The 24,309-nt window shown below is 40.2% G+C and overlaps 2 protein-coding genes across 4 annotated transcripts; both read right to left on the bottom strand.

Moving 5' to 3' along the window:
* Window positions 1-10,092: 10,092 nt before the first annotated feature.
* LOC135522036 (BOS complex subunit TMEM147) lies at window positions 10,093-14,928 on the bottom strand. Of its 3 annotated transcripts, none has more exons than XM_064947931.1 (7): window positions 14,845-14,928; window positions 12,890-13,006; window positions 12,366-12,435; window positions 11,770-11,972; window positions 11,494-11,578; window positions 11,208-11,329; window positions 10,093-10,795 (listed from the first exon to the last, which is right to left on the bottom strand). In XM_064947931.1, the coding sequence occupies exons 2-7, from the start codon at window positions 12,964-12,966 to the stop codon at window positions 10,675-10,677; spliced, it is 678 nt and encodes a 225-aa protein (XP_064804003.1). In that variant the 5' UTR covers window positions 12,967-13,006; window positions 14,845-14,928; the 3' UTR covers window positions 10,093-10,674. The 3 variants fall into 3 exon arrangements, with proteins under 3 accessions (XP_064804003.1, XP_064804002.1, XP_064804001.1); XM_064947930.1 differs by lacking the exon at window positions 14,845-14,928 and adding an exon at window positions 13,288-13,553; XM_064947929.1 differs by lacking the exon at window positions 14,845-14,928 and adding an exon at window positions 13,298-13,549.
* Window positions 14,929-14,993: 65 nt separating this feature from the next.
* Window positions 14,994-20,591, bottom strand: LOC135522037 (glyceraldehyde-3-phosphate dehydrogenase-like). The gene is made up of 9 exons (XM_064947932.1): window positions 20,514-20,591; window positions 20,198-20,304; window positions 18,026-18,116; window positions 17,647-17,765; window positions 17,431-17,512; window positions 17,150-17,301; window positions 16,732-16,894; window positions 15,539-15,636; window positions 14,994-15,409 (listed from the first exon to the last, which is right to left on the bottom strand). Exons 1-9 carry the CDS (start codon window positions 20,514-20,516, stop codon window positions 15,340-15,342), a joined length of 885 nt encoding a protein of 294 aa, XP_064804004.1. The 5' UTR covers window positions 20,517-20,591; the 3' UTR covers window positions 14,994-15,339.
* Window positions 20,592-24,309: the final 3,718 nt, after the last annotated feature.

The raw sequence follows: 24,309 nt of genomic DNA, 5'->3' as shown, positions 1-24,309 counted from the left end.
AATTACGGGTAGTGCATTTTCAAAATGAGAAAAAATATAATTCAACTTTAGACAGCCTCCATACTGAAGTAAATATATTTTTTATTTAATTGTCTTTCATTGAATTTATATAGACCCGTCTTGATTATCTATACAATACAGTATTATATTGCAAATATTCTGATCTATTTTTGGCAAATTATTCAACGTGTTAACTTTAGAGTGTGCAAGAAAGGCATTTCACTGTACTTGTGCATGTGACATTAAAACTTGAATATTTGCCTTTGACTATCAAAACAGTTTATTTGATTGGATTTTATACATAATCATTTATGTATAAATAAATAGCCATGTCATGTGCTAAAATCTCAGAGAATACTTTTCAAGCTCCCACCCAGTCACCCGCCAATCAGTCAATAACGTTAGTGTTTAGATTTAATTTTGGCAACCGTTCTAGTAACAACTCACTGACACTGGCGTTGCCTATCAACTTCGCTGGATGAGGTTGTCAAATGGAGTGATTTCAAATGGAGAAAAAAAAAGGTAAAACGGAAACGCATTGTTGAGTCCAAGCCTGTTGAGTGCTTACGGTAATTGTTTGTAAAGTTTTGTGGTTGTTGAAATTAAGGTCCCTTAGGAACAAATGCTGTAGTTGTACTAAGCTAACGTTAGAGCTCAGCTTGTGATGATTCTGTGGTTAGCAACTGGAATTGAGTTTGTAACTAGCGAGCTAACAATTTTTTTTTTAAATTCGCCAATTATAAATCAAAACAAACCTTTCCTCGGAAGGAAGTACATATCAGACCTCTGCAGAAGTTTGTTCCTAACGCAGTAAGCTAGATTCCCTATAGATGGCGGTAGAGGAGAACATAGCCAGGCCTAATAATAATTAAATAAGTGAGCTCCACACTTACAAACCTCCTTTCTTTCTAATTGGTATGATTGGTAAAGTTACTATTAAGCGCAGCTATAGGATAATCATGCCCTGTATTTCAGATTACATTATCACTTCAGTAACCGACCCTACCCTAACCTGTTCAAAATGACCCCAAACAGACAATATTTGTAAAAAATAAATCGAATATTTAAACAGGGCTACGATTATCTTTAAAAAATGTTTTTATTTTTTATATACAAATAATGAAAATATGTAGGAGCACCTAAAGAAATGTAAGGTTGCACAGCAAAATATTTAGGCGTATATGTGAGTAAAATGGTCACACTGTAGAGCATGGTTAAATGTTCTAATGATTGCTGCAGGTCCCAATTTTCTTCAACATACCTATACATTTCTTATTATTTCAGCCTGCAAATCTGGATATGGAGTGTGTGATAGAGCAGTAATGAGTCAACCCAATACTCCGGCAAAGTGGAACTCAAGGATTCTGGACTGTTGCATTGACAGGAGAGTCTGTAAGTGTAGGCTATAATAGCAGACATAAACCTTATTTAAAAGCTATAATGTCGACAATTTCATAATAATTTGTATCTTCCAGGTTTGTGTGGTACCTTCTGTTCAATGTGCCTAGCCTGTCAGATGGCTGAGAGGTATGGTGAATGCTTCTGTCTCCCCCTACTGCCAACAACTATGATGATGATGCGCACATCAATGAGAGAGAGATACAACATCCCGGTGAGATAGCTGTCTAGTACAGTGCAACAAACCTACAAAACATCTGTGTATTAATGAATAAATACTTTTTTTATCATCACAGTGATATTGCTGAACAACATCATTGTCAATTTTGATAGCTTGGTTTGACTGTATGATTTATGTGTACTTATAAAGTACATTAGTCACCAATAAGCAATATATATATCTATATATTTTATCATCCCTCTGTATTTCTAGGGCAGCTTAATTGATGACTGGGCAGTGTACATGTTCTGTGGACCCTGTGCTCTATGTCAGATGGCAAGAGAGATGAAACACCAGCTGTGTTGAGATTGAAAGGCAATCAATCCATTTGAGTTTTGGGGTCTGTGCATACCTAATAAAAGAAGAAGAAAAACATTGATGGATTTATATTACATACAGTTTCTGATGAATTCCAATTTAATAAGTCATGCATGGAATTTAGAAAAAGGCAGAAACCTGCAAGTACGATTATACAACTTTTATATATTGTGCACAACCATAATAAATGTTTTTGTTTATTTTCTTGCACATGCAGCTGTCAATTTGATTATTGTTTGTTGCTAAAACAATGACAAAGTAAAGTACAAAGTAAAGTACATGAGGAAATACTCTCACATAATTTTCAACATATTTTTATAGTAATGGCAATGGATGTAGGGATGATCGTGGCTGTGGAATGCAATTTATGAATTACCGTTGCCTAGTAACATCCTAAACACCAAAGCGTGCCATAAACTAATTTTCTAGCTAGATTAGGCTTGTTTGTTAACCTCTAGGTACGTTTTTGAAACGCAAAAAAAAAAGTTTACCAAAGAGTAAACATTAAGAATGTAAATGCATTACTTTGCAGATCATTTTATTTTATAATATTTACATTTGCTCAAGTAACTGGCTACTGTTGCTAGGGTAGCTAGCTAGCTATTCGTATGATGAGCTAGCTAGAAGTAAAATCTAGGCCTATATTGATTATGTATTAATTTATATTCATTGATCGGGGTAGTTGCAGGAAATATGTGCAACGTATTTCAAGACGCCACTACAAGACAACCAAGGACTTTAGCTGGGGGCCAGTTTGCCGGGATCCAGAAAAAGACATGGAGCTCTGGAGTGATGGATTGCTGTGTCGACAGAGATGTCTGTAAGTAATGGCTAGAATGGTACCTACACATGTTGATTGTTTGCATACTATTTGATTAATACGAGCCAACATGTACAACTACATATTTATGTTGACAGTGAAACTAAAACGTTTAATTTGGCTTTATATTACAGCATTTTGGATTTGAGATCAAACATGTTAACTTATATGAGGCAACAGTACGCAATGTCACCAATATGAGGGTATTTTCATACATATCTGTTTTACCATTTAGAAATGAAAGCACTTTATGTAGCCTATCTAGACCCCCATTTGAAGCTGTCATATGTATTTGGACAAATTCACTTATAGTGTATTACATTTTGTGAAACGTTTCTTATTTGGTCCCATATACCGAGCACACAATGACTACATTATGCTTGTGACTCTACAAACTTGGTGGATGCATTTGGAGTTTGGTTTGGTTGCACAATAGAAATGAATGGTAAATAATTTGTGTCATTTTTCAGTCTCTTTTATTGTAAATAAGAATATAATACAGTGGGTCAAAAAAGTATTTAGTCAGCCACCAATTGTGCAAGTTCTCCCACTTAAAAAGATGAGAGAGGCCTGTAATTTTCATCATAGGTACACTTCAACTATGACAGACAAAATGAGAGGAAAAAAATCCAGAAAATCACATTGTAGGATTTTAAATGAATTAATTTGCAAATTATGGTGGAAAATAAGTATTTGGTCAATAACAAAAGTTTATCTCAATACTTTGTTATATAGCCTTTGATGGCAATCACATTCTTTATGTCTTTATTCTTTATGGCTGTGTTCTTAGGCAAAATTGTGAGTGAGCCAACTCCCTTGGCTGAGAAGCAACCCCACACATGAATGGCCTCAGGATGCTTTAATGTTGGCATGACACAGGACTGATGGTAGCGCTCACCTTGTCTTCTTCGGACAAGCTTTTTTCCGGATGCCCCAAACAATCGGAAAGGGGATTCATCAGAGAAAATGACTTTACCCCAGTCCTCAGCAGTCCAATCCCTGTACCTTTTGCAGAATATCAGTCTGTCCCTGATGTTTTTCCTGAGAGAAGTGGCTTCTTTGCTGCCCTTCTTGACACCAGGCCATCCTCCAAAAGTCTTTTCCTCACTGCAGATGCACTCACACCTGCCTGCTGCCATTCCTGAGCAAGCTCTATACTGGTGGTGCCCTGATCCTGAAGCTTAATCAACTTTAGGAGACGGTCCTGGCGCTTGCTGGACTTTCTTGGGGGCCCTGAAGCCTTCTACACAACAATTGAACCGCTCTCCTTGAAGTTCTTGATGATCCGATAAATGGTTGATTTAGGTGCAATCTTACTGGAAGCAATATCCTTGCCTGTGAAGCCCTTTTTGTGCAAAGCAATGATGACAGCACATGTTTCCTTGCAGGTAACCATGTTTGACAGAGGAAGAACAATGATTCCAAGCACCACCCTCCTTTTGACGCTTCCAGTCTGTTAGCATGACAGAGTGATCTCCAGCCTTGTCCTCGTCAACACTCACACCTGTGTTAATGAGAGAATCACTGACATGATGTCAGCTGGTGTTTTTGTGGCAGGGCTGAAATGCAGTGGAAATGTTTTTGGGGGATTCAGTTCATTTGCATGGCAAAGAGGGACTTTGCAATTAATTGCAATTCATCTGATCACTCTTCATAACATTCTGGAATATATGCAAATTGCCATCATACAAACTGAGGCAGCAGACTGAAAATTAATATTTGTGTAATTCTCAAAACTTTTGGCCACGACTGTCCACACAATGACAAAGTGAAAACATGTTTTTTCGAAATGTTTGCAAATGTATTAAAACATAAGTATTTACATAATCATTCTGACCCTTTGCTATGAGACTCGAAATGGAGCTCAGGTGCATCCTGTTTCCATTGATCATCCTTGAGATGTTTCTACAACTTCATTGGAGTCCACCTAGGGTAAATTCAATTGATTGGACATGATTTGGAAAGGCACACACCTGTCTGTATAAGGTCCCACTGTTGACAGTGCACGTCAGAGCAAAAACCAAGCCATGAGGTCTAAGGAATTGTCTGTAGACCTCCAAGACATGGAACAGGTAGGTGCGCTAGACCTTATTCATGGTTCCTTCGCACGTAAAGGTGGTGTAATTATTAGAGAATTAAGTCAAGGTCAGAATACGGCGTATCTGTAGACACACCTCTGCCACACCTTCATGTATTCAAGCTCCACCTTAAACGAATAGTGGGTGAATAGCATGCTATTCTCATACTTAAATTCAAGGTCTGAATATGCAGTGAAAAGTACATAAATATAAAAAGAGAATGACATTCCATTTATGCTTTCTTATCTTTGGTCAGAATCTGGGCCTAAGTGAATATGCTAAAATATTTGACACTGTCAAATGGGGGGACTAAATACATAAAGTGCATTTGTTTCCAAATGGATATGTATGGAAACACCTTAAAATAAAATGTGACATTATGTACTGTCGCCTCATATGAAACATTTGTTGTCTAAGCCAAAATGCTGGTGTATAGAGCCAAGTTATACATTTTAGCTTCACTGTCCAAATACAGTACATTTACAGAGGAGTGTAATTGGGTCAGTTTCAGTCATCATTTACTTGCCTGTTCATTCATACCAACAGGTCTCTGTGGGTTTTTCTGTCCATGCATTCAGGCCATTAAGATGGCAGAGAAATACGGAGAGTGTTTCCTACTCTCTCATGTTCCATGGACACATTTTATGTTGCGAACCAGCATTCGGGAGAGGTATAACATAGAGGTATGCATATGGCATGTTGCTGATTGTACAGCTGTATAGAAATTCATCTTCATGTATTGTTGAACATTTCCATTACCTGTTTCTCCACTACCTCATGCACACTAATCAACATTATCTTTGTCCAGCATCAACTCAGTTATATCACAAAGTACTTTGGGCGGTGTCCTGGACTAACGTTAAGCTACATCCTGGACAAAAAAAATGCTATTTCAATGGGAATTCTCCTTTGGCCATTCTTTTTAGTCCAGGACTATGCGTAATCTGTGTCCAGTATATCAGCCCTTTGTGTTATCTGTCTCATCCTCACCCTGTCATGGCCAGCGCTAGTCAGGGCTTAGGGACTGATCATTATAGGCCTACAACATAGGAATTTGAGAAGTTGATATCACCTTAGCCACCCTAATAATATGTTGATTTCTACAGGGAACCATTTGCGATGACTGGTGTGTGACTGCTTTCTGCGGACCATGTGTTCAATGCCAAATGGTTCGTGAAGTCAATAAGGAGATTCCTAACTGACAGAGCCGGAAAGTGAATGCTGACCCGCAAAGTGTTGTCTCCCGCACCTTGTTATGAAAATGTTAATTAAATTGTTGCAGTGAGGACCCTCAAGTTTTTGTACAACAAACTTCTTATGGTTACATTAGGACTGCTGTCATCTGAAGACTATGCCTGCAAGTCAACAAACTTTTTATGTTCCTCTGACTATACAGCACTACGTGAGCACAACCCTTTATCCAAATCCTCAGCAGTAAGAAAAAACAAGACACAGTACCATGTGACTGTCAGATGTATACAATGTGCAATATAACTTACAGTATTTTACTATTTATGATAAGTCTGTTATTACCAGATTATGGCTAATTTAAATGTATTCAACTACCAGTTGTTTATATGAAAATACATTTGAAATAAGTACTACACAAGAATAGTTCAGAAATTAAATTCTTGTTTTTTAACTTTTTGGATTATGTGTGAATTGCTAGATATTACTGCACTGTTGGAGCTAGAAACATAAGCATTTCGCTGCACCTGCGATAACATCTGCAGATCTGTATTACGCGACCAATAAACTTTGATTTGAAAGTCGGTCTTTGACCTAATCAACAAGCACCAAGTTCAATAAAAATACTAACAAAGTTACAAAATATCCAGTTAACCACAAGTCATTCCTGTGGCAGTAGGACTTTAGGACCATTTCAATTCAAATGTTATTTGTCATATGCTTCATAAACAACAGGTGTAGACTAACACTGAAATGCTTACATACAGTCCCTTCCCAACAATGCAGAGAGTAAAAAATGTATAAAAATAATTGAAAAATAATAATGAGGACTAAATAAACAATTAAATGTTTTTGTTTTCACCTTTATTTAACCAGGTAGGCCAGTTGAGAACAAGTTCTCATTTACAACTGCGACCTGGCCAAGATAAAGCAAAGCAGTAAGACAAAAACAACAGAGTTACATATGGGATAAACAAACGTACAGTCAAAAACACAATAGAAAAATCTATATATAGTGTGTGCAAATGTAGTAAGATTAGAGAGTAACGATGACTTGGCTATATCCACGGTGTACCAGTACACTGAGCCAAGTTTTGAGAAAATGTCCAACTGCAATGCCTGGGCGACTAAACTGCATTGGTGTAAACTACTTAAGTAAAAATACTTTATAAAGTAATACTTAAGTAGTATTTTGGTGTATCTGTCCATTAATATTTATATTTTTGACAACTTTTACTTCATTATATTCCTAAAGAAAACATTGTACTTTTTACTCCATACATTTTCTCTGACAACCAGAAGTACTTACTACATTTTGAATGCAGCAGGACAGGAAAATTGTGAAATGCATGCACTTATCAAGAGAACACGTGTCATCCCTACTGCATCTGGTCTGGCTGACTCACTGAACACAAATGCATATTTTATCCGTACGTTTTAGATACTTAAGTATATTTTAGCAATTAGACTTACTTTTGATACTTAAGTATATTTAAAACCGAATACTTTTAGACTTTTACTCAAGTAGTATTGTACTAGGTGACTTTTACTTGAGTAACTTTCTATTAAGGTATACTTTTACTCAAGTATGACATTTGGGTACTGTAAATTACATGAAGCTAAACCAATTCTTAGCCTAAATTATTTAAATACAGTCTATTACTAACGTTATAGTACAGTATGTTCTTACCAGACTTCGGGTGTTACTGTGAAAATATCTTCATCCTCAACTTTCATTTCCTCCGCGTATTTAAAACTTTCAAAATAGTGAGTTTCTTTCGGACACAAAAGTCCGCGATAAACGATATAATTTCTATAATTCGCCATACTTAAACACAGTTTACAGAGTTAAAGTATGCTACTTTTCGTCAAAAACAACGTATGTGCGTCAGTAAAATGGGAGGGAAGCGGATGCAAAAAAACATAATTCACTCAGCAGATAGCAGCATAATCCAATTATAATAATACACTAATAATAATCATTCATAATAATTAAAATAAGAATTGCTCATACTAATACTACTACTAATAATACATTTTGAATAGATAGATTCGGACCCATCCAAAGATGCAGAATTGGTTATGTTATGTCATGTTTGATCATGTCAAGCTGTTGAGCCTTGAATTTGAAAAAGGTGCCTAAAGGCTTGCAGATCACACTGAGATATGGAAATCTATTTAATCAATTACCTGATTTGGGGTAAGTTACAGCAAACACATCCCTGTCCTGAACTTTTAAATCATTGGCATATTTCAGACTCAGGTATAGCCCGCAGTAAGGTTCTGCCAGTTCAGCCCTGACCTAGAGGCATATGTTTAATACATCAATGCAAATGTCAGAGAGGAAAGTACCCCTCCCTCTCTTGTAGCCCTTTATTGCAATGGGGCCTTTGTCAAGGGCATAATCAAATGAAAACAACTCAAATTGTATTGGTCACATACACATGGCTTGCAGATGTTATTTAGAGTGTAGCGAAATGCTTGTGCTTCTAGTTCCGACAGTGCAGCAATATCTAACAAGTAATCTAACAATTCCACAACAACTACCTAATACACACAAACTAAGTAAAGGAATGGAATAAGAATATGTACATATAAATATATGGATGAGCAATGACCAAGCGGCATAGGCAAGATGCAATAGATGGTATAAGATACAGGATATACATATTGGAAGAGTATTGAAAGATATGTAACCATCATTATTAAAGTGGCATTAATAAAGTGACTAGTGATCCATTTGTTTGAGTGGCCAATGATTTCAAGTCTGTATGTAGGCAGTAACCTCTCTGTGTTATTGATGGCTGTTTAACAGTCTGATGGCCTTGAAATATAAGCTATTTTTCAGTCTCTCGGTCCCAGCTTTGATGCACCTGTACGGACCTCGCCTTCTGGATGGTAGCTGGGATGAACAGGCAGTTGTTGTCCTTGATGATCTTTTTGGACTTGTGATATCAGGTGGTGTAGGTGTCCTGGAGGGCAGGTAGTTTGCCCCCGGTGATGCGTTGTGCAGACCACACCACCCTCTGGAGAGCCCTGCGGTTGTGGACGGTGCAGTTGCCGTACCAGGGGGTGATACAGCCCAACGGGATGCTCTCAATTGTGCGTCTGTAAATGTTTGTGAGAGTTTTAGGTGACAAGCCAAATATCTTCAGCCTCCTGAGGTCCCCCAGAGGAGGGCTTTAGATGGGATGGATGGCCCCCACAAGAAGCAGTAAACCCAATTCAAGAAAGGAAGGAGCATTTGTAAACCTTTTCACTGTCTATCTGTTCCCCACCACTATAGGGTATGCAAACAATGAGACGTCTCACCTAATGTTGCAACCATTACAAATAGGTCTACCTTTCCATTGACAACAGGTTTCAATACAGATTGGTCAATAGGTTTCTACACAGACTATTCTGGTCAACAGGGTTCTATACAGACTAGACTGGTCAACAGGTTTCCACAGACTAGACTGGTCATTGTAAGGCTAACTACAAGGGGAACAATCTATTGGGGCGGCAGGGTAGCCTAGTGGTTAGAGCGTTGGACTAGTAACCGAAAGGTTGCAAGTTCAAATCCCCAAGCTGACAAGGTACAAATCTGTTGTTCTGCCCCTGAACAGGCAGTTAACCCACTGTTCCATTGAAAATAAGAATTTGTTCTTAACTGACTTGCCTAGTAAAATAAAAATCTCCAGTGAATTAGAAGTGACATTCCAGTGGTAGATGTGGAGCACCGATCCTTCAGATTGGAAAGGCAATATGTGTGGGAATCTGGACACAAGAGTATTCATCATTCAAGGACAAGCCCACTACTGTACAGACACCAAGTCACCATGGAAACCAGCCAAATTGGGTCACACAGTACATAATGTGGTTTGTAGTAACAGTATGCGTGCACGTCAGGTGTGAAAATGTGATTTTCTGCTCCTTACAACATACATAAAGCTCTCATACGAGGAGCCTGAACTACACCTCAAAGTTTAGTACAAATTTGACCTCCATCTCCTCCCTTTTGTAGATGTCTTAATTAGATTTTGTATAGTATATCTTGTGTAATAAGCACACTGTGCACAAATCAAAAGTAGCATATGAAGTCATTTATTGGCCATTCACACACACCTCACTAAATTTCCATAGAGTACCATAACCCACTGTTACCATGTCATGTAATCTTACAACATAAATACGCCATTATGCTGCTTCAGTCATGTGACAAGAAGTGTGCCAGCATTTGTATTTCATCATGTCGAATGAGATTAAGTTAATCTCTTTCATACCTGCAGCAATGCAGCTGAGCACACACAGTGTAACAACAGTATTGTACCATCTGCTTACATGTTAAAGTAGTATAGTAATTGTACTACAAAGCTTAAGAGTCATCCACTTTCATCCACTTGTTATAAATACTCAATCTACCGTACTAATTCCAGCACAATAATAAATCATACATTTAAAAAAAATAAGTATCATAACAAAACAAGTCTGAAATCATGAATGCTCATATTCCTGCCATCTTTCTGAGCGATACAAAATGAATCTATACAGGCGCAGTCTGGTTGAAAGGCCCTGTGTGTGTGTGTGTGTGTGTGTGTGTGTGTGTGTGTGTGTGTGTGTGTGTGTGTGTGTGTGTTAAAGACCCTCTTTGTTTGGGCTTCCAGCCAGTCTCAGTTACTGTGCACCAGTGTGACGAAGAGGAAGAGAGAACAGAGGGAGATGGATCCAGTGAGCACCGCCTTCACCAGGAGGGCTGTCCAGCTTCCCAGCAGGAACACATGGACAAATAACCTGAGAGAAGTTAGAGGAGAAAATGAGTAGATGTCTATGAACAATTATTATTATGGTTGTGTAGCTTTGTTTTATACCAATATGTCAGTTGTTGGCTACCATGAAACTGATTGTTGCTAACATCATAATTACGATGGATTATGACATGAACTTGGAGGTGTCATTGTTTTCAGTACCATTTCAATACTGTATTGTTTCTTTTGAAAAATAGGGGTTGGTTATCCAGACCATTACACAACTGTAGCTAGCAGTGTTTATAATGACCTCTAGTGGTGTAGAGAAAAACTTCAGTTCCCTCCCCAGAACAAATGAGCACTATGAGCTGAAAACCAGCTCTGTGAGGATGACCATTTCTACAGTATGCAGTTCCACGGTTCCCTTCCCTGGGTACGTTGAAGTACGTGATACTCACTCCATGAGGAAGGCCTTGTATACACACAGCCCTAGCAGTACAGTCACAGGCAGACGGAAGCTCTTCGGGAGGTCGTACCGCGTGAACATCCACACCACTGCTGCCATGGCGATATAGTGCACCTGAAATAGAACACGACACCGAATTTCCTTAAAAACTAGACTTCTTCCAAGCCTGCCACAGGAAATGTAATGGTGATGAGTATTCATTATCCAAGTATTTACTGGAAGTCAAAATAAATGTCTATTTGATTCAGCAGTATAAGTGTCAGTGCAAGGGGACTTACCAGGCTGATGTTGGAGTCGAAGCTCATCTGTATGTACTTCCAGTCAAACTCAATGCCTCTGGCACCCACCCATAGAGGTATACACCTGGATGACAGGGCAAGAGGATTAAATACAAGAGACACCATTGCAATTAAACATACTGACAACTACACTAGTGAGCTTGGGTAGTGAATGACTATAATCTACACTGAAATGAATGTGAATCTGGAATGCACCCAAAGAGATTTAAAGAGAAACAGTAGGGGAACAGAGAAAGATAGAGAAAGAGAATGTACCTTGACATAACGAGCTCTGCTGTGGCCCATCCCATCGCGGCCACCATGATCTTGTACTCTCCCTTCCCTGCGTTCCTGGACATGACCAGATGCAGGCCCAGAAGGTCTGCTAGGTCCACCGTGGCCTTCATAAACTCACCAACAAAGTCATACACGCCAGCTCCTCCCTCCCACGTAGGGAAAAATGTGGCCAGAAATAGCATCTGGAGCAGAGACATTGTTAATGCAGTAACACATTTTTTTTTATTGTCACATATACCGGATAGGTGCAGTGAAACATGCTGTTTTACATGGTCAGCCATAGTTGTACTGCACCCTTGTAGCAAATTAGGGATAATTGCCTTACTCAAGAGCACAGATTTTTCACCTTGTCGGCTCGAGTATTCAAACCAGTGACCTTTCGGTTACTAACCGCTAGGCTACCTGCTGCCCTAGTAGGATACATATTAACTAGTAATAACTAATAACTAGTAGGCTACATTAGTAATCAAGCAGTTTTTAGTCTGCATCCCAATGTGATCATCAGTTCCTTTGACAGAATGATGGTACTTTTATTGCTTTTCAGAAAACAGACAGTTCGGACAGTCAATGTTCACCTTGCATAGCTGCACAAATAGGTAGGTAGCTCCTGCTTGAACACATCTCCAGAAAGCATTATATTCTGATCTACAATAGGGATCAAGAGAGAGACATTGTTTAAAACATTCTAGTACAGGCACATGGTTGCCTAGAGTGGCAGGAGGATTGGCTGACTTCCTTTCTATCTGCTGACATTTCCTTATAGATTACATTTCACCATCTACAATATTTTTTTTTAATTGGCAAATGTTAAAATCAAATTATTATTTACAATGACGGCCTACACTGAATTCGAACCAGGGACTGTAGTGATATTATTTACAATGACGGCCTACACTGGATTCGAACCAGGGACTGTAGTGATGCCTCTTGCACTGAGATACAGTGCATTAGACCGCTGTGCCACTCAGGAGCCCAGTAAGGGTTACTAGCTAGTGAGCAGATCATTAAAAAAGATATGTTCAGTAGCTAAATGTATGGGGTACACTAACAAATTAAAATCCAATGCATTTCATATAGTATGAGAGGTGCTGATACTTACAATCCACTGCATTTGTAGGTTATAAAGTAGGGAAAATAAGCCAAGGCAAAGCAATTCCCGAAATGAAATAGCGTCATATTGCCAGGGAGTCCAACACTGGCGAATCCTCCAACGAGTCTGTGAATGAATGAAGATATGATGCTGTTAGCTAGCAACAATTATCGACACAATATTAGCTCGCTAACGTTAGTTACTTTAGAAACATTGAAGCAGATAATCTAACAGTAACGTTAATGTTACTTGCTAGCATCCTCTCTTCCTGCACGCTCAAAAGGTTGCTTCTGTGCAAGGTCTAACCTATTTATTCCGCCATTATAAATTTAAATATGTTAGATAAGTTAAATGCGTATACATAACACACGTCTAAATGAAGATCGGCACGAATAATTTAGAAATACCTGTACTTACTCAGGTTGACTGAGAGATTATTAAAATGCTAATGCTAGTTTGCGAACTCGTTGGTAGAAGGACGGAAACTAGTTTTCCAGTAGTTACCACAGCCACAAAGTTGAAATTGGCTATATCGTAGAAAATTTATGAAAACAAAAATGTGCCTTTTGGTCTTAATTTAAGGTTAGGGTTATGCATAAGGTTAGCAGTGTGGATTTGCTAAGGTTCCAAATCAGATTAAGAATATAAATTGTAGAAATGGGCGGGGTTTATAACTTTGTGTCTGTGGTAACTAGTAACGACCCGGAAACTACCAAAACCCTACCATTAAATGATTCCGCTATTCCTTGATGTCCCCAACCTATCGTTCCGCTCGTTTGCTTGTGCATTAGGACAGGAACTCAAATAGGGTCTTGTAAAGCAAATGGACGGAACGACAGAACGGAGTCATGGTTAACCGTAATAATTTCAAGGCAGGACTTCGGCAGTTTCTGCCAAGATTGTTTCGTATGAAAAGGTTTACAAACTCGGTGATTTCTAATGTTCATGCATTGTCGTTGACATGAAAAATATAACTTATGACAATTTAAAGGTTTAAGGTTCTTGGCAGCACTATAGCTAGCCTGGACAGCCGCTAGTTGGCGCTATTATCCACTGACAAACGACGTTAGGAATAGCGTTATCTTGCGGCGGCAGGGCTACACTATATGTAGTCAAACGTCGAGTTAACGTGATTTGTTAAAAATATTTCCAAACTGTGCTTGGAATAGTACTCTGAAAACTAAAATTGTGATAATGCCCCTTTTAGTGTATGAGCTGTTTGAAAAGACAGCCTGAAATGTCAACCGCTTTTGGTGGGATGTAGTTGGTCTGCTCTTGCTAAGAAAATGTTTAAATTAAAATGGTCAAAAATAATCACAGTAAGGTACTTAATTGTTACCCAGAAAGTATTTGATTGAGCTATAAATGGTTATATTGAACCTTTAAAGCTCATTATGGTCATTCAGACATCTACAATGTGCAGTAGTCTAGGCTACAGTCTAATAGACATGTACAACCATGCTATAATGACATTCCAAAATAATGGATGTTGTGGCATTTCATGCGAAGTGTTGAATGCAGAAAATATACCAGTCATTTGGTTTACCTTCTTGTGCTACAATATTTGCCACTAGATGTCTCCTGCGATTTCCATTAGGGCAGGATTAAATCACTTGCAATAGTGGACTAACAGAACTTTCAGAATGCATTTGCATGTTCTTGGAGAGTTGATACTTGATTGAGAAACTCAGTCCCATGGCCTTACACCTGTTCAATTATGTCATAACCTGGCTGAGAAGTCATCCAGTGCAACATGCATAACCAGATTGATATTGAATTTGCCAATCATGTTTGACTCCTGGTCCTAGGTACCAACAAGTGTATGCAGACTTTTTTCCAGCATAGTATTAAAACTGGCTAAAGCATCAGCTATTAAAACTGTAGTTTAGGGATTAACATTTGTATGTTCAAATAATGCAAATGTGCATAAAGTCAAATCCTGTCATTAATGTAACAAACATTACCATATGATTGTCACTTTATAATGCATCATCTTCATGTTCTGCATCCTGTTGATTATCCTGAATGCAGATGATGACTTATGTCATTGTGAGAGAACATGTTCTTATAACACTGGGCAAACAGGAAACATGAACAAGGCAAGACAGAGACATTTGTTAAGATTTTCCAGATTTATTACTTTTTTAGTTACAGTAGCTTGTCTCTCACTTGACTCTTAAACTAGAATTATTTTAACACCAATATTACATGGTAACAGCCAGTATGGAAACATCACGGCAATGTTCTGGGAAGACAAACACATACTGTCAAGTCAAAACCGTCTCAGTGGGACTTTTTCATAAAGGAAAAAACAAATACTCGTACACACAGCCTACTACAGAGACTAAGTTGTGTTGTAGAGAGTGGTGGAGGGCTGGGGGTACTAGGGGTGACACTGGAGGGTGTGAGTGCATGTAAAAGGGGTGGGGGTCCCATTCCAGCTTTCTGGAGCAGGAAAGTTACTCCTTAGAATGCATGTACAGCAACAGGTCAGCGACACGGTGGCTGTATCCAAACTCATTGTCATACCTGGGGAAACAGACAGATGAGTCATAGTTTAGTTGAGAAAAACCAAAAAGGGGTCCAGCATTAGCAGGGAAGGAACTATAGAATTAAGAATGATTGAATATTTACTCTAATTCTCTGAGAGTTACTTACCAGGAAATTAGTTTGACAAAATTGTCGTTGAGGGAGATGCCGGCGCCAGCATCAAAGATGGAGGAGTGGGTGTCTCCAATGAAGTCAGAAGACACAACCTGGTGGGACAGGAAATAAACAGTGAGAAACCCACCAACAGAACAGCTGCAGTATACAGAGATCTATGTCGTCGAGGAGCCCTGCTTTTAAACTACAACTTACTAATAACACAATTGCCAGTAAAACTGAGCTCCATTGCCACCTCTGCTCATCTTTCATGTTGACATACACATTTTGTAATTAACTTCTCTAGGGTAGGGGGCAGCATTTGGAATTAAAAGCATGCCCAAATTAAAACTGCCTGCTACTCAGGCCCAGAAGATATGATATGCATATAACTGGTAGATTTGGAAGGCGAAAACCTAAGAAACTACAAAACTTACTTCCTGAATGGATTTCCATTCACTGCCATTAGTTCCCATTGACTTAACTCAAATTGCAGTTCCTATGCCTTCCACTAGATGTCAGTCTTTTGACATTGTTTCAGGCTTTTATTCTGATAAATGAGGGAGTAAGACCAGTCTGAATGAGTGGATCCTGACGTGTCAGAGCTTTTTCATGCGCAATCCCGAGAGTGCCTTTCTTGTTGATGATGTTATTGTCCGGTTGAAATATTAGATCATTTAGGCTAAAAACAGTTTGAGGATTGAATATAAACATCGTTTGACATGTTTCTATGAACTTTACGGATACAATTTGGATTTGTCTGCCTGTTTTGACTGCGTTTGAGCCTGTGGATTACTGAAAACAAACAAAAACAGGTTTTTGGATATAAAGACTTTATCAAACAAAAGGAACATTTATTGAGTAAATTAATGTCTGAGTGCAACCATATGGAGATCAAAGGTAAGGGATTCATTTTCTCTCTATTTGACTGTAACTCTTCTACTTGGCTGGCTACTGTTTAATGATTTGTCTGCTGGGCTATGTTCTCAAATAATCGTAAAGTATGCGCTCGCTGTAAAGCATTTTTTATTTTTTTTATCTGACACCGTGGTTGGATTCACAAGAAGTTAATCTTTAAACCCATGTAAAATATGCTAGTTTTTCTGAATTTTTATGATGACCATTTCTGTATTTGGCGCTCTGCAATCTCACTGGATGTTGGCCAGGTGGGACCTAGCGTCCCACCTACCCTACAGAGGTTAACTTACAGAGTCCTCAGTGTATCCCAGGTATCCCTTCATGGGTCCTTCGGCGGCCTTCTTGACAGCCGCCTTGATCTCAGCGTAGCTGCCAGGCCGGGACAGGCGGCAGGTTAGGTCCACCACTGACACGTCAGCCACGGGCACACGGAAGGCCATGCCAGTCAGCTTGCTGACAGAGAGAGAAGACTTACATCAGCACTTATATAATCAGTCTTTTTCATCACGCACACATCTGCATTCAGCATCTTTGATAAGTAGTAGGCACAATCACATAAATGTATGCAAACACCCATCACAGGAGGTTGCTGAGGGGAGGACGGCTCATAAATGGCTGGAATGGAGTCAATGGAATGGTATCAACCACATGGAAATCACATGTTTGATGTCATGCCAACCAGCCTCCTGTGACACACAATCTACTGACCCGTTGAGCTCAGGGATGACCTTGCCCACAGCCTTGGCAGCTCCGGTGGAGGCAGGGATGATGTTCTGGTGGGCACCACGGCCATCGCGCCATGCCTTGGCAGAGGGGCCGTCCACCGTCTTTTGGGTGGCGGTGTAGGCGTGGACTGTGGTCTGAGAGGACCAGAGAGAAAATGGAAAGATGAGCATGGGTTCCAGAGCATCAACATGGACCACGGAAACAAGACATTCAGATGCTCCCTGCTCATGAAGATGCATGGACAGTCTAATGGAAGAACTGACCATGAGGGCCTCCTCGATGCCGAAGTTGTCGTGGATGACCTTAGCCAGGGGGGCCAGGCAGTTAGTCGTGCAAGATGCATTACTGTGGATGACCAGAGACAATAGGTCACCAATTCAGATGAATCAATTGTGCTACTCTAATTAAAAGGTTGACTATTCTTGTGAAGAGTTTGCCCTTTGATCATGCATGTATTGGTCAGGAATAAAGGGACTCACCTGACGATGGTCATGCTGGAGGGGTCGTACTTGTCCTCGTTGACTCCCATGACGAACATGGGGGCGTCGGGTGAGGGGGCAGACACAACCACCCGCTTGGCACCACCCTGGATGTGGGACTGTAGAAACAGAAAAGAAAACGCATTGAGAAAGTCTCAAATCTTGAATGCACATCTAATACATCATATTTAATGTTTGTGTCTGGATTTGACTGGTCCTAATACACCTGAGAACTGTTGATCAAGTCTTTAGTGTTTCATAGGTTTATTTTGGCAAAGTACATCAGGGTTACTTATTTGCCTGACGCAAGGCATTGGTAAGCGCTATAGTCAGTGCTTGACAAGGACACAAGTGTCAGAGTCTGTGTACTGCTACTTACAGAGGCCTTGTCAATGCTGAGGAAGACTCCGGTGGACTCAACGACGTAGTCGGCACCGGCTTTACCCCATGGGATCTCATGGGGCTTCATACTAATGGGGAGAGAGATATTAAGGAAAGCTTTGACTGTACAGTCGTGGCCAAAAGTTGAATGACAAACAAATTTCCACAAAGTTTGCTGCTTCAGTGTCTTTAGATATTTGTCAGATGTTACTATGGAATACTGAAGTAGAAATACAAGCATTTCATATGTGTCAAAGGCTTTTGACAATTACATGAAGTTGATGCAAAGAGTCAATATTTGCAGTGTTGACGCTTTTTTCCGAGACCTCTGCAATCCGCCCTGACATGCTGTCAATTAACTTCTGGGCCACATCCTGACTGATGGCAGCCCATTCTTGCATAGTCAATGCTTGGAGTTTGTCAGAATTTGTGGGTTTGTTTGTCCACCTGCTTCTTGAGGATTGACCACAAGTGGGATTAAGGTCTGGGGAGTTCTGGCCATGGATCCAAAATATCGATGTTTTGTTCCCGAGCCACTTAGTTATCACTTTTGCCTTATGGCAAGGTGCTCCATCATGCTGGAAAAGGCATTGTTCGTCACAAAACTGTTCCTGGATGGTTGGGAGAAGTTGCTCTCGGAGGATGTTTTGGTACCATTCTTTATTCATGGCCGTGTTTAGGCAAAATTGGGAGTGAGCACACTCCCTTGGCTGATAAGCAACACCCCACATGAATGGTCTCAGGAAGCTTTACTGTTGGCATGTCACAGGACTGATGGTAGCGCTCCCCTTGTCTTCTCCGGACAAGCTTTTTTCCAGATTCCCCTTTCTGATATTTTGGGGCTTCAGAGAAAATGACTTTACCCAGTCCTCAGCAGTCCAATCCCTGTAACTTTGCCGAATATCAGTCTGTCCCTGATATTTTTCCTGGAGAGAAGTGGTGTCTTTGCACCAGGCCATCCTCCAAAAGTCTTCACCTCACTATGCATGCAGATACACCTGCCATTCCCGAGCAAGCTCTGTACTGGTGGTGCCCCGATCCTGCAGCTGAAGCAACTTTAGGAGACGGTCCTGGCGCTTGCTGGACTTTCCAATAAATGGTTGACTTAGGTGCAATCTTACTGGCAGCAATATCCTTGCCTGTGAATCCCTTTTTGTGCAAAGCAATGACAGCATATGTTTCCTTGCAGGTAACCATGTTTGACAGAGGAAGAACAATGATTCCAAGCACAACCCTCCTTTTGACGCTTCCAGTCTGTTATTCAAACTCAATCAGCATGACAGAGTTCTAGCCTTTAACACTCACACCCGTGTTAACGAGAGTCACTGACATGTCAGCTGGTCCGTTTGTGGCAGGGCTGAAATGCAGTGGTAATGTTTTTGGGGTTCAGTTCATTTGCATGGCAAAGAGGACTTTGCAATTAATCTGAGCACTCTTCATAACATTCTGGAGTACATGCAAATTGAGGTAGCAGACGTTGAGAATGACACATTCATTTTCAAATTTTGGCCACGACTGTACAGACTGAGCATAGCCTTGCTATTGAGAAAGACCTGGATCTCAAGAGATGAGACTGCACACAAAATGAGGTGGAAACTGAGCTGCACTTCCTAACCTTCTGCCAAATGTATGACCATAGAGACATATTTCCCTCAGATTGCACAGATCCACATAGAATTCAAAAACAAATCCAATTTTGATAAACTCCCATATCTATTGGGTGATATACCAGTGTACCATCACTGCAGCAACCATTGAAGAACACCATTGAAAATACAACCCATATTTATGTTTATTCATTTTCCCTTTTCTACTTTTAACAATTTACACATCATTACAACACTGTATATAGCCATATGACATTTGAAATGTCTATTCATTTGGAACTTTTGGGATTAACATTCAAAAATTGGTGAATATTTCCTTTAAGCCTCAGTGTTGTCACTGAGCTGGGCCTTGCAGACAGGTGGCAACAGCCCTCAAAGGCCTAAAGCAACACTGAGGAGATACTGGCCAGAGGGATTACAGACCACTGAGGTAATACTCTGAGCCAGGGAGAAAGGGGCACACACGTTGAATCCCAAATCAACCTAGCCCCATAGAATGGAACTTCACTCAGATGTACAGAAACGCTGCACGCACGAGCACACGTGATGATGTCGTCACTCACCACTGGAATACGGAGATGGAGTGGTCGTCCACAATCAGCTTCCCGTCCTCCATGCTCACCTCACCCTTGTAACGGCCGTGGGTGGAGTCATACTTGAACATGTAAACCTGTGGAGAAAGAATGTTGGAGAAAAACAAAACTGACATTGTCAGAGAACATCAAGGTTATCAGTTCATTACACATGGGGTAATTGGTGTGTTATTACAATAAATACTACCACATAAGCACACGGGTAGCTTGATCTGGCCTCTGATTAATATGGCAGGATGCCATGTTATATGAAGGCTGTTGGTTGAGGGACTGAGACTCAGCTCACCATGTACTGCAGGTCGATGAAGGGATCGTTGATGGCAACGACTTTGATTCCCTTCTGCAGGCAGGCCCTGAGGCAGGCAGGCCCTGGACAGAGGGGAGGACCAGGCGGTCCAATTAGGACGGAAAAATTCCCAAATCTGGACAGAGGGTGGGAAAGGGTGGATTCAGTACAGACACAGGATTTCTACATTTTGGGGCCTGCACCAAAAAACATTCTAAAATCACCCTTGTCCAGCCTCTGTATTAGGACTGCTGTGAAATTCCAGATGCTAAACTAACATGTTTGAGTTAGGATTTACACATCATGTGGAAGGGTGAGTGAAGTATTGCCTCATAGCCTGTTATTATTACATTACTCTTAACAGGGGCTGGATGTCTGTTGGTACACATGGGTCATTTTCCATTATTTTTAATGGCAGTGTTTAACACCGTTTTTGATAAATATGCAACAATGTGTATTAGAGGTGAACGTAATGCTTACCCGTTGATTCCAACACAGAGGTCTGACATAGTTGCTGTTGATTGGGTTGTAGTGGTGAACCTGAAACAAGACAGAAAATGTATTGCAACAAAAGTATCTCCCTGTAGAAAGAGCAGTCTTGCAAAATGTACAGCTTTCACAAAGAGGGTAGGCCTAACACTGACTCTTCCCAGGCAGTCTATTCCCACAGAGCAGAGCCTAGAATCGGAAATCACCTTTTTTTCTATAACAGAGATGGTAGTACCACAGTTTAATTTGTCCAGTTAAGTAATAGCAGTTAGCTAAGTCAAACACTTGTTCTGCTATGTAGTGCAGGACTAGGTGGCCTAGGGATGGGAGGTGTAGGTTAGATGTGTCCCTAACTTGGCTATGTGAGGCTTCATTGTCTCCAGGCCTGTTTAACATGCCAGACAGAAGCAACAGGCCCAGACTTCCTATTCAGAGGACTTCCTTTCTGTAGACTCCAGGGGAAACCAGCCCAGTATGGAACAAACACTGGATTCTGGGCTCCTCCCTTCTAGCCTGTCTCAATCCACAGGGGATATCAATCAGTAGCTCTCCTCTGCAATGTTAGCTCTCACTGTATTAGCAGCCGGTAGGACTGGTGCCAGGCCAGTCTCATTACTTTCTAGAGGCTGCGGTGTGTAAGGAACAATAAAAACAACCTTCTGGTTTAATAGCCTAGTCTCCTATTGGTCTACTTTGACTTCTCCAATGGTCCCATATCAGAGGATTGGACAGACATGCTTTCTGTTCTCAGCTCAATTTGCATGGAAATGTATAAATGACCCTTCGGATAGGCACTTTACTTATGAGCAAGCTGCTGTATGTGTGGCATTTGACAGTGGCTGGCTGTTCTCTGAATTTCAAGCACCAGACTAGTACTTTTAATTCCCCACTGGTGCAGTGAATGGAGTTGAGGCCCAGATGGCATTCATTTTGTAGCCGGTGTGACTGCGTTAGGTGAGGAGGATTCACTGTGAGCTTGGCCCAGTTGGTTCATTATAGGCCAGTCAATCCAGACAGCATACGCAGTGCATTCTATGGCTCTTTAAAAAGACCATGGGTTGGAGGAACAGGCAGATTAGGATAAGCCAGCTGGGTTAGTTGCAGACACTTCCTGTAACTAGAAAGCAAATTATTACAGCTGAGATTATAAAAATTAGGCTATAGTTTAACTTGTCTTCACATACTGTTTGAGCAAGTCAAAGAAATATTCAACCAAATTATATAGCCTAGCAAAAAGAAAAAAAAGCATGGGTTAGCAGTGCTGAAGGTAATTTGAGGTCGGGAGAGGTTTGAACACATTTAAGGCAATACTTGCAAAATACAGTTGACCAATAACAATGTCTGGTATGTGTTGGAGGATGGACCGCATAACTAAGTTACTACCGTTTGCTAACAAAGTGATGCAACAATCAGGAAATTCCTGCTTCTTCATTTTGCGTCGATGAAAACATTTGTTGGAAATTGATGTGGCAAACTCTTATATCAATGATGAAACACTTGTTATAAACAAGTCCTAGCCCTGGGCTATAGATCTATCAATGCATCATATTTACCATAATCTGTATTGCTCTATACAGTGGCAAGAAAATGTATGTGAACCCTTTGGAATTACCTGGATTTCTGTATAAATTGGTTGGATTTTCATCTACGTGGACAGAATCTCTTGTCTATATTGACTACATAAATTAAACATTCACAGAGTAGGTTGGAAAAAGTGTGAACCCCTAGGCTAATGACTTCTCCAAAAGCTAAGTGGAGTCAACTAACCTGGAGTCCAAGCAATGAGACAAGATTGGAGAGGTTGGTTAACGCTGCCCTGCCCTATAAAAAACCCTCAACATTTGAGTTTACTATTCACAAGCAGCATGGCCTGATGTGAACCATGCCTCGAACAAAAGAGATCAAGAGACCTAAGACTTGTATAAAGCTGGAAAGGGTTACAAAAGTATCTCTAAAAGCCTTGATGTTTCAGTCCCTTTAAGAACAATTGTCTATATGGAGAAAGTTCAGCACTGTTGCTACTCTCCCTAGGAGTGGTCGTCCTGAAAAGATGACTGCAAGAGCACAGTGCAGAAGGCTCAACGAGCTTAAGAAGAATCCTGGAGTGTCAGCTAAAGACTTACAGAAATATCTGGAACAAGCTAACATCTGTTGATGAGATGTTAGCATTCCTCCTGATCTGCAACTACAGAAAATGTTTGGTTGAGGTTATTGCTGCCAACCAGTTATTAAATCCAAGGGTTCACACTTTCCACCCTGCACTGTGAATGTTAACACGTGTTCAATAAAGATGTGAAAATGTATAATTGTTTTTATTTTACCTTTATTTAACCAGGCAAGTCAGTTAAGAACAAATTATCTTCAATGACAGCCTAGGAACAGTGGGTTAACTGCCTGTTCAGGGGCAGAACGACATATTTGTACCTTGCAAGTTCAAATCCCCGAGCTGACAACCTTCCAGTTACTAGTCCAATGTTCTAGCCACTAGGCTACCCTGTTTAAGCACATTGTCTATTGTAGTGACTTAGAAGATCAGATATGACAAATTTATGCAGAAATCCAGGTAATTCCAAAGGGTTCATACTTTCTTGCCACTGTAGGTGACATTTAAACCAATAAAGCAAATGACAGACCCACTATTAATCCAGTTCAACTGAAAGAGTTCTCTATTGATTTGTCCTAGTCTGCCATGATGACAGTGATTTTGGCTGCACATGGAGGTCCAAGCGAACAGAAGTAAAATAGGTCTATAAAAAAAGAAATCCATGACCAGTTCAAAGGAAAGGTAAATGTAGTTCTCTCAAGTTAGGATAAATCATTAGGCCATAACCTAGCTGTAACCTTACCTAATTAAAACTCAGAATTTCTAAGGTTATTAACATCAGCAACTGACAGTATGAGCAGATGTTACGCCTAAAATTAGGCCTTGAAAAAGCCTGAGTGCCTCTTTGTAAACTTAACAAGTTAAGGGGATCACCTCGAAACCAGACACGGATATAAAAACCCTGGACAGATCGCCTATATTAGAGTCATGGCTAGAAGGTATCCAGCTTTTGTCAAATTAACATCAAACGAACATTTTAGCTAACCCTAATCCTTTTCTTAACTTTAACTTGCGCAGCAGGTTAGGATAATTAGGTTATCCTAATCAGCTACGAAAAGTCAAATCTGATGTTCATTTGACAAAAGCTGGATCCCTATATGAAGGAAGTCCCAGTTATCCTCAATTATCTTTTCCACTGAGCGGAAGGTCACCGAAATGGGTGCACAGACAATCCATACACGGAACAGAACTAGTACTGAACTC

This window comes from Oncorhynchus masou, chromosome 30 (assembly GCF_036934945.1).
Source record: "Oncorhynchus masou masou isolate Uvic2021 chromosome 30, UVic_Omas_1.1, whole genome shotgun sequence".
Classification (NCBI taxonomy): Eukaryota; Metazoa; Chordata; class Actinopteri; order Salmoniformes; family Salmonidae; genus Oncorhynchus; species Oncorhynchus masou.
This window is presented reverse-complemented; position numbering and strand designations above follow the sequence as displayed.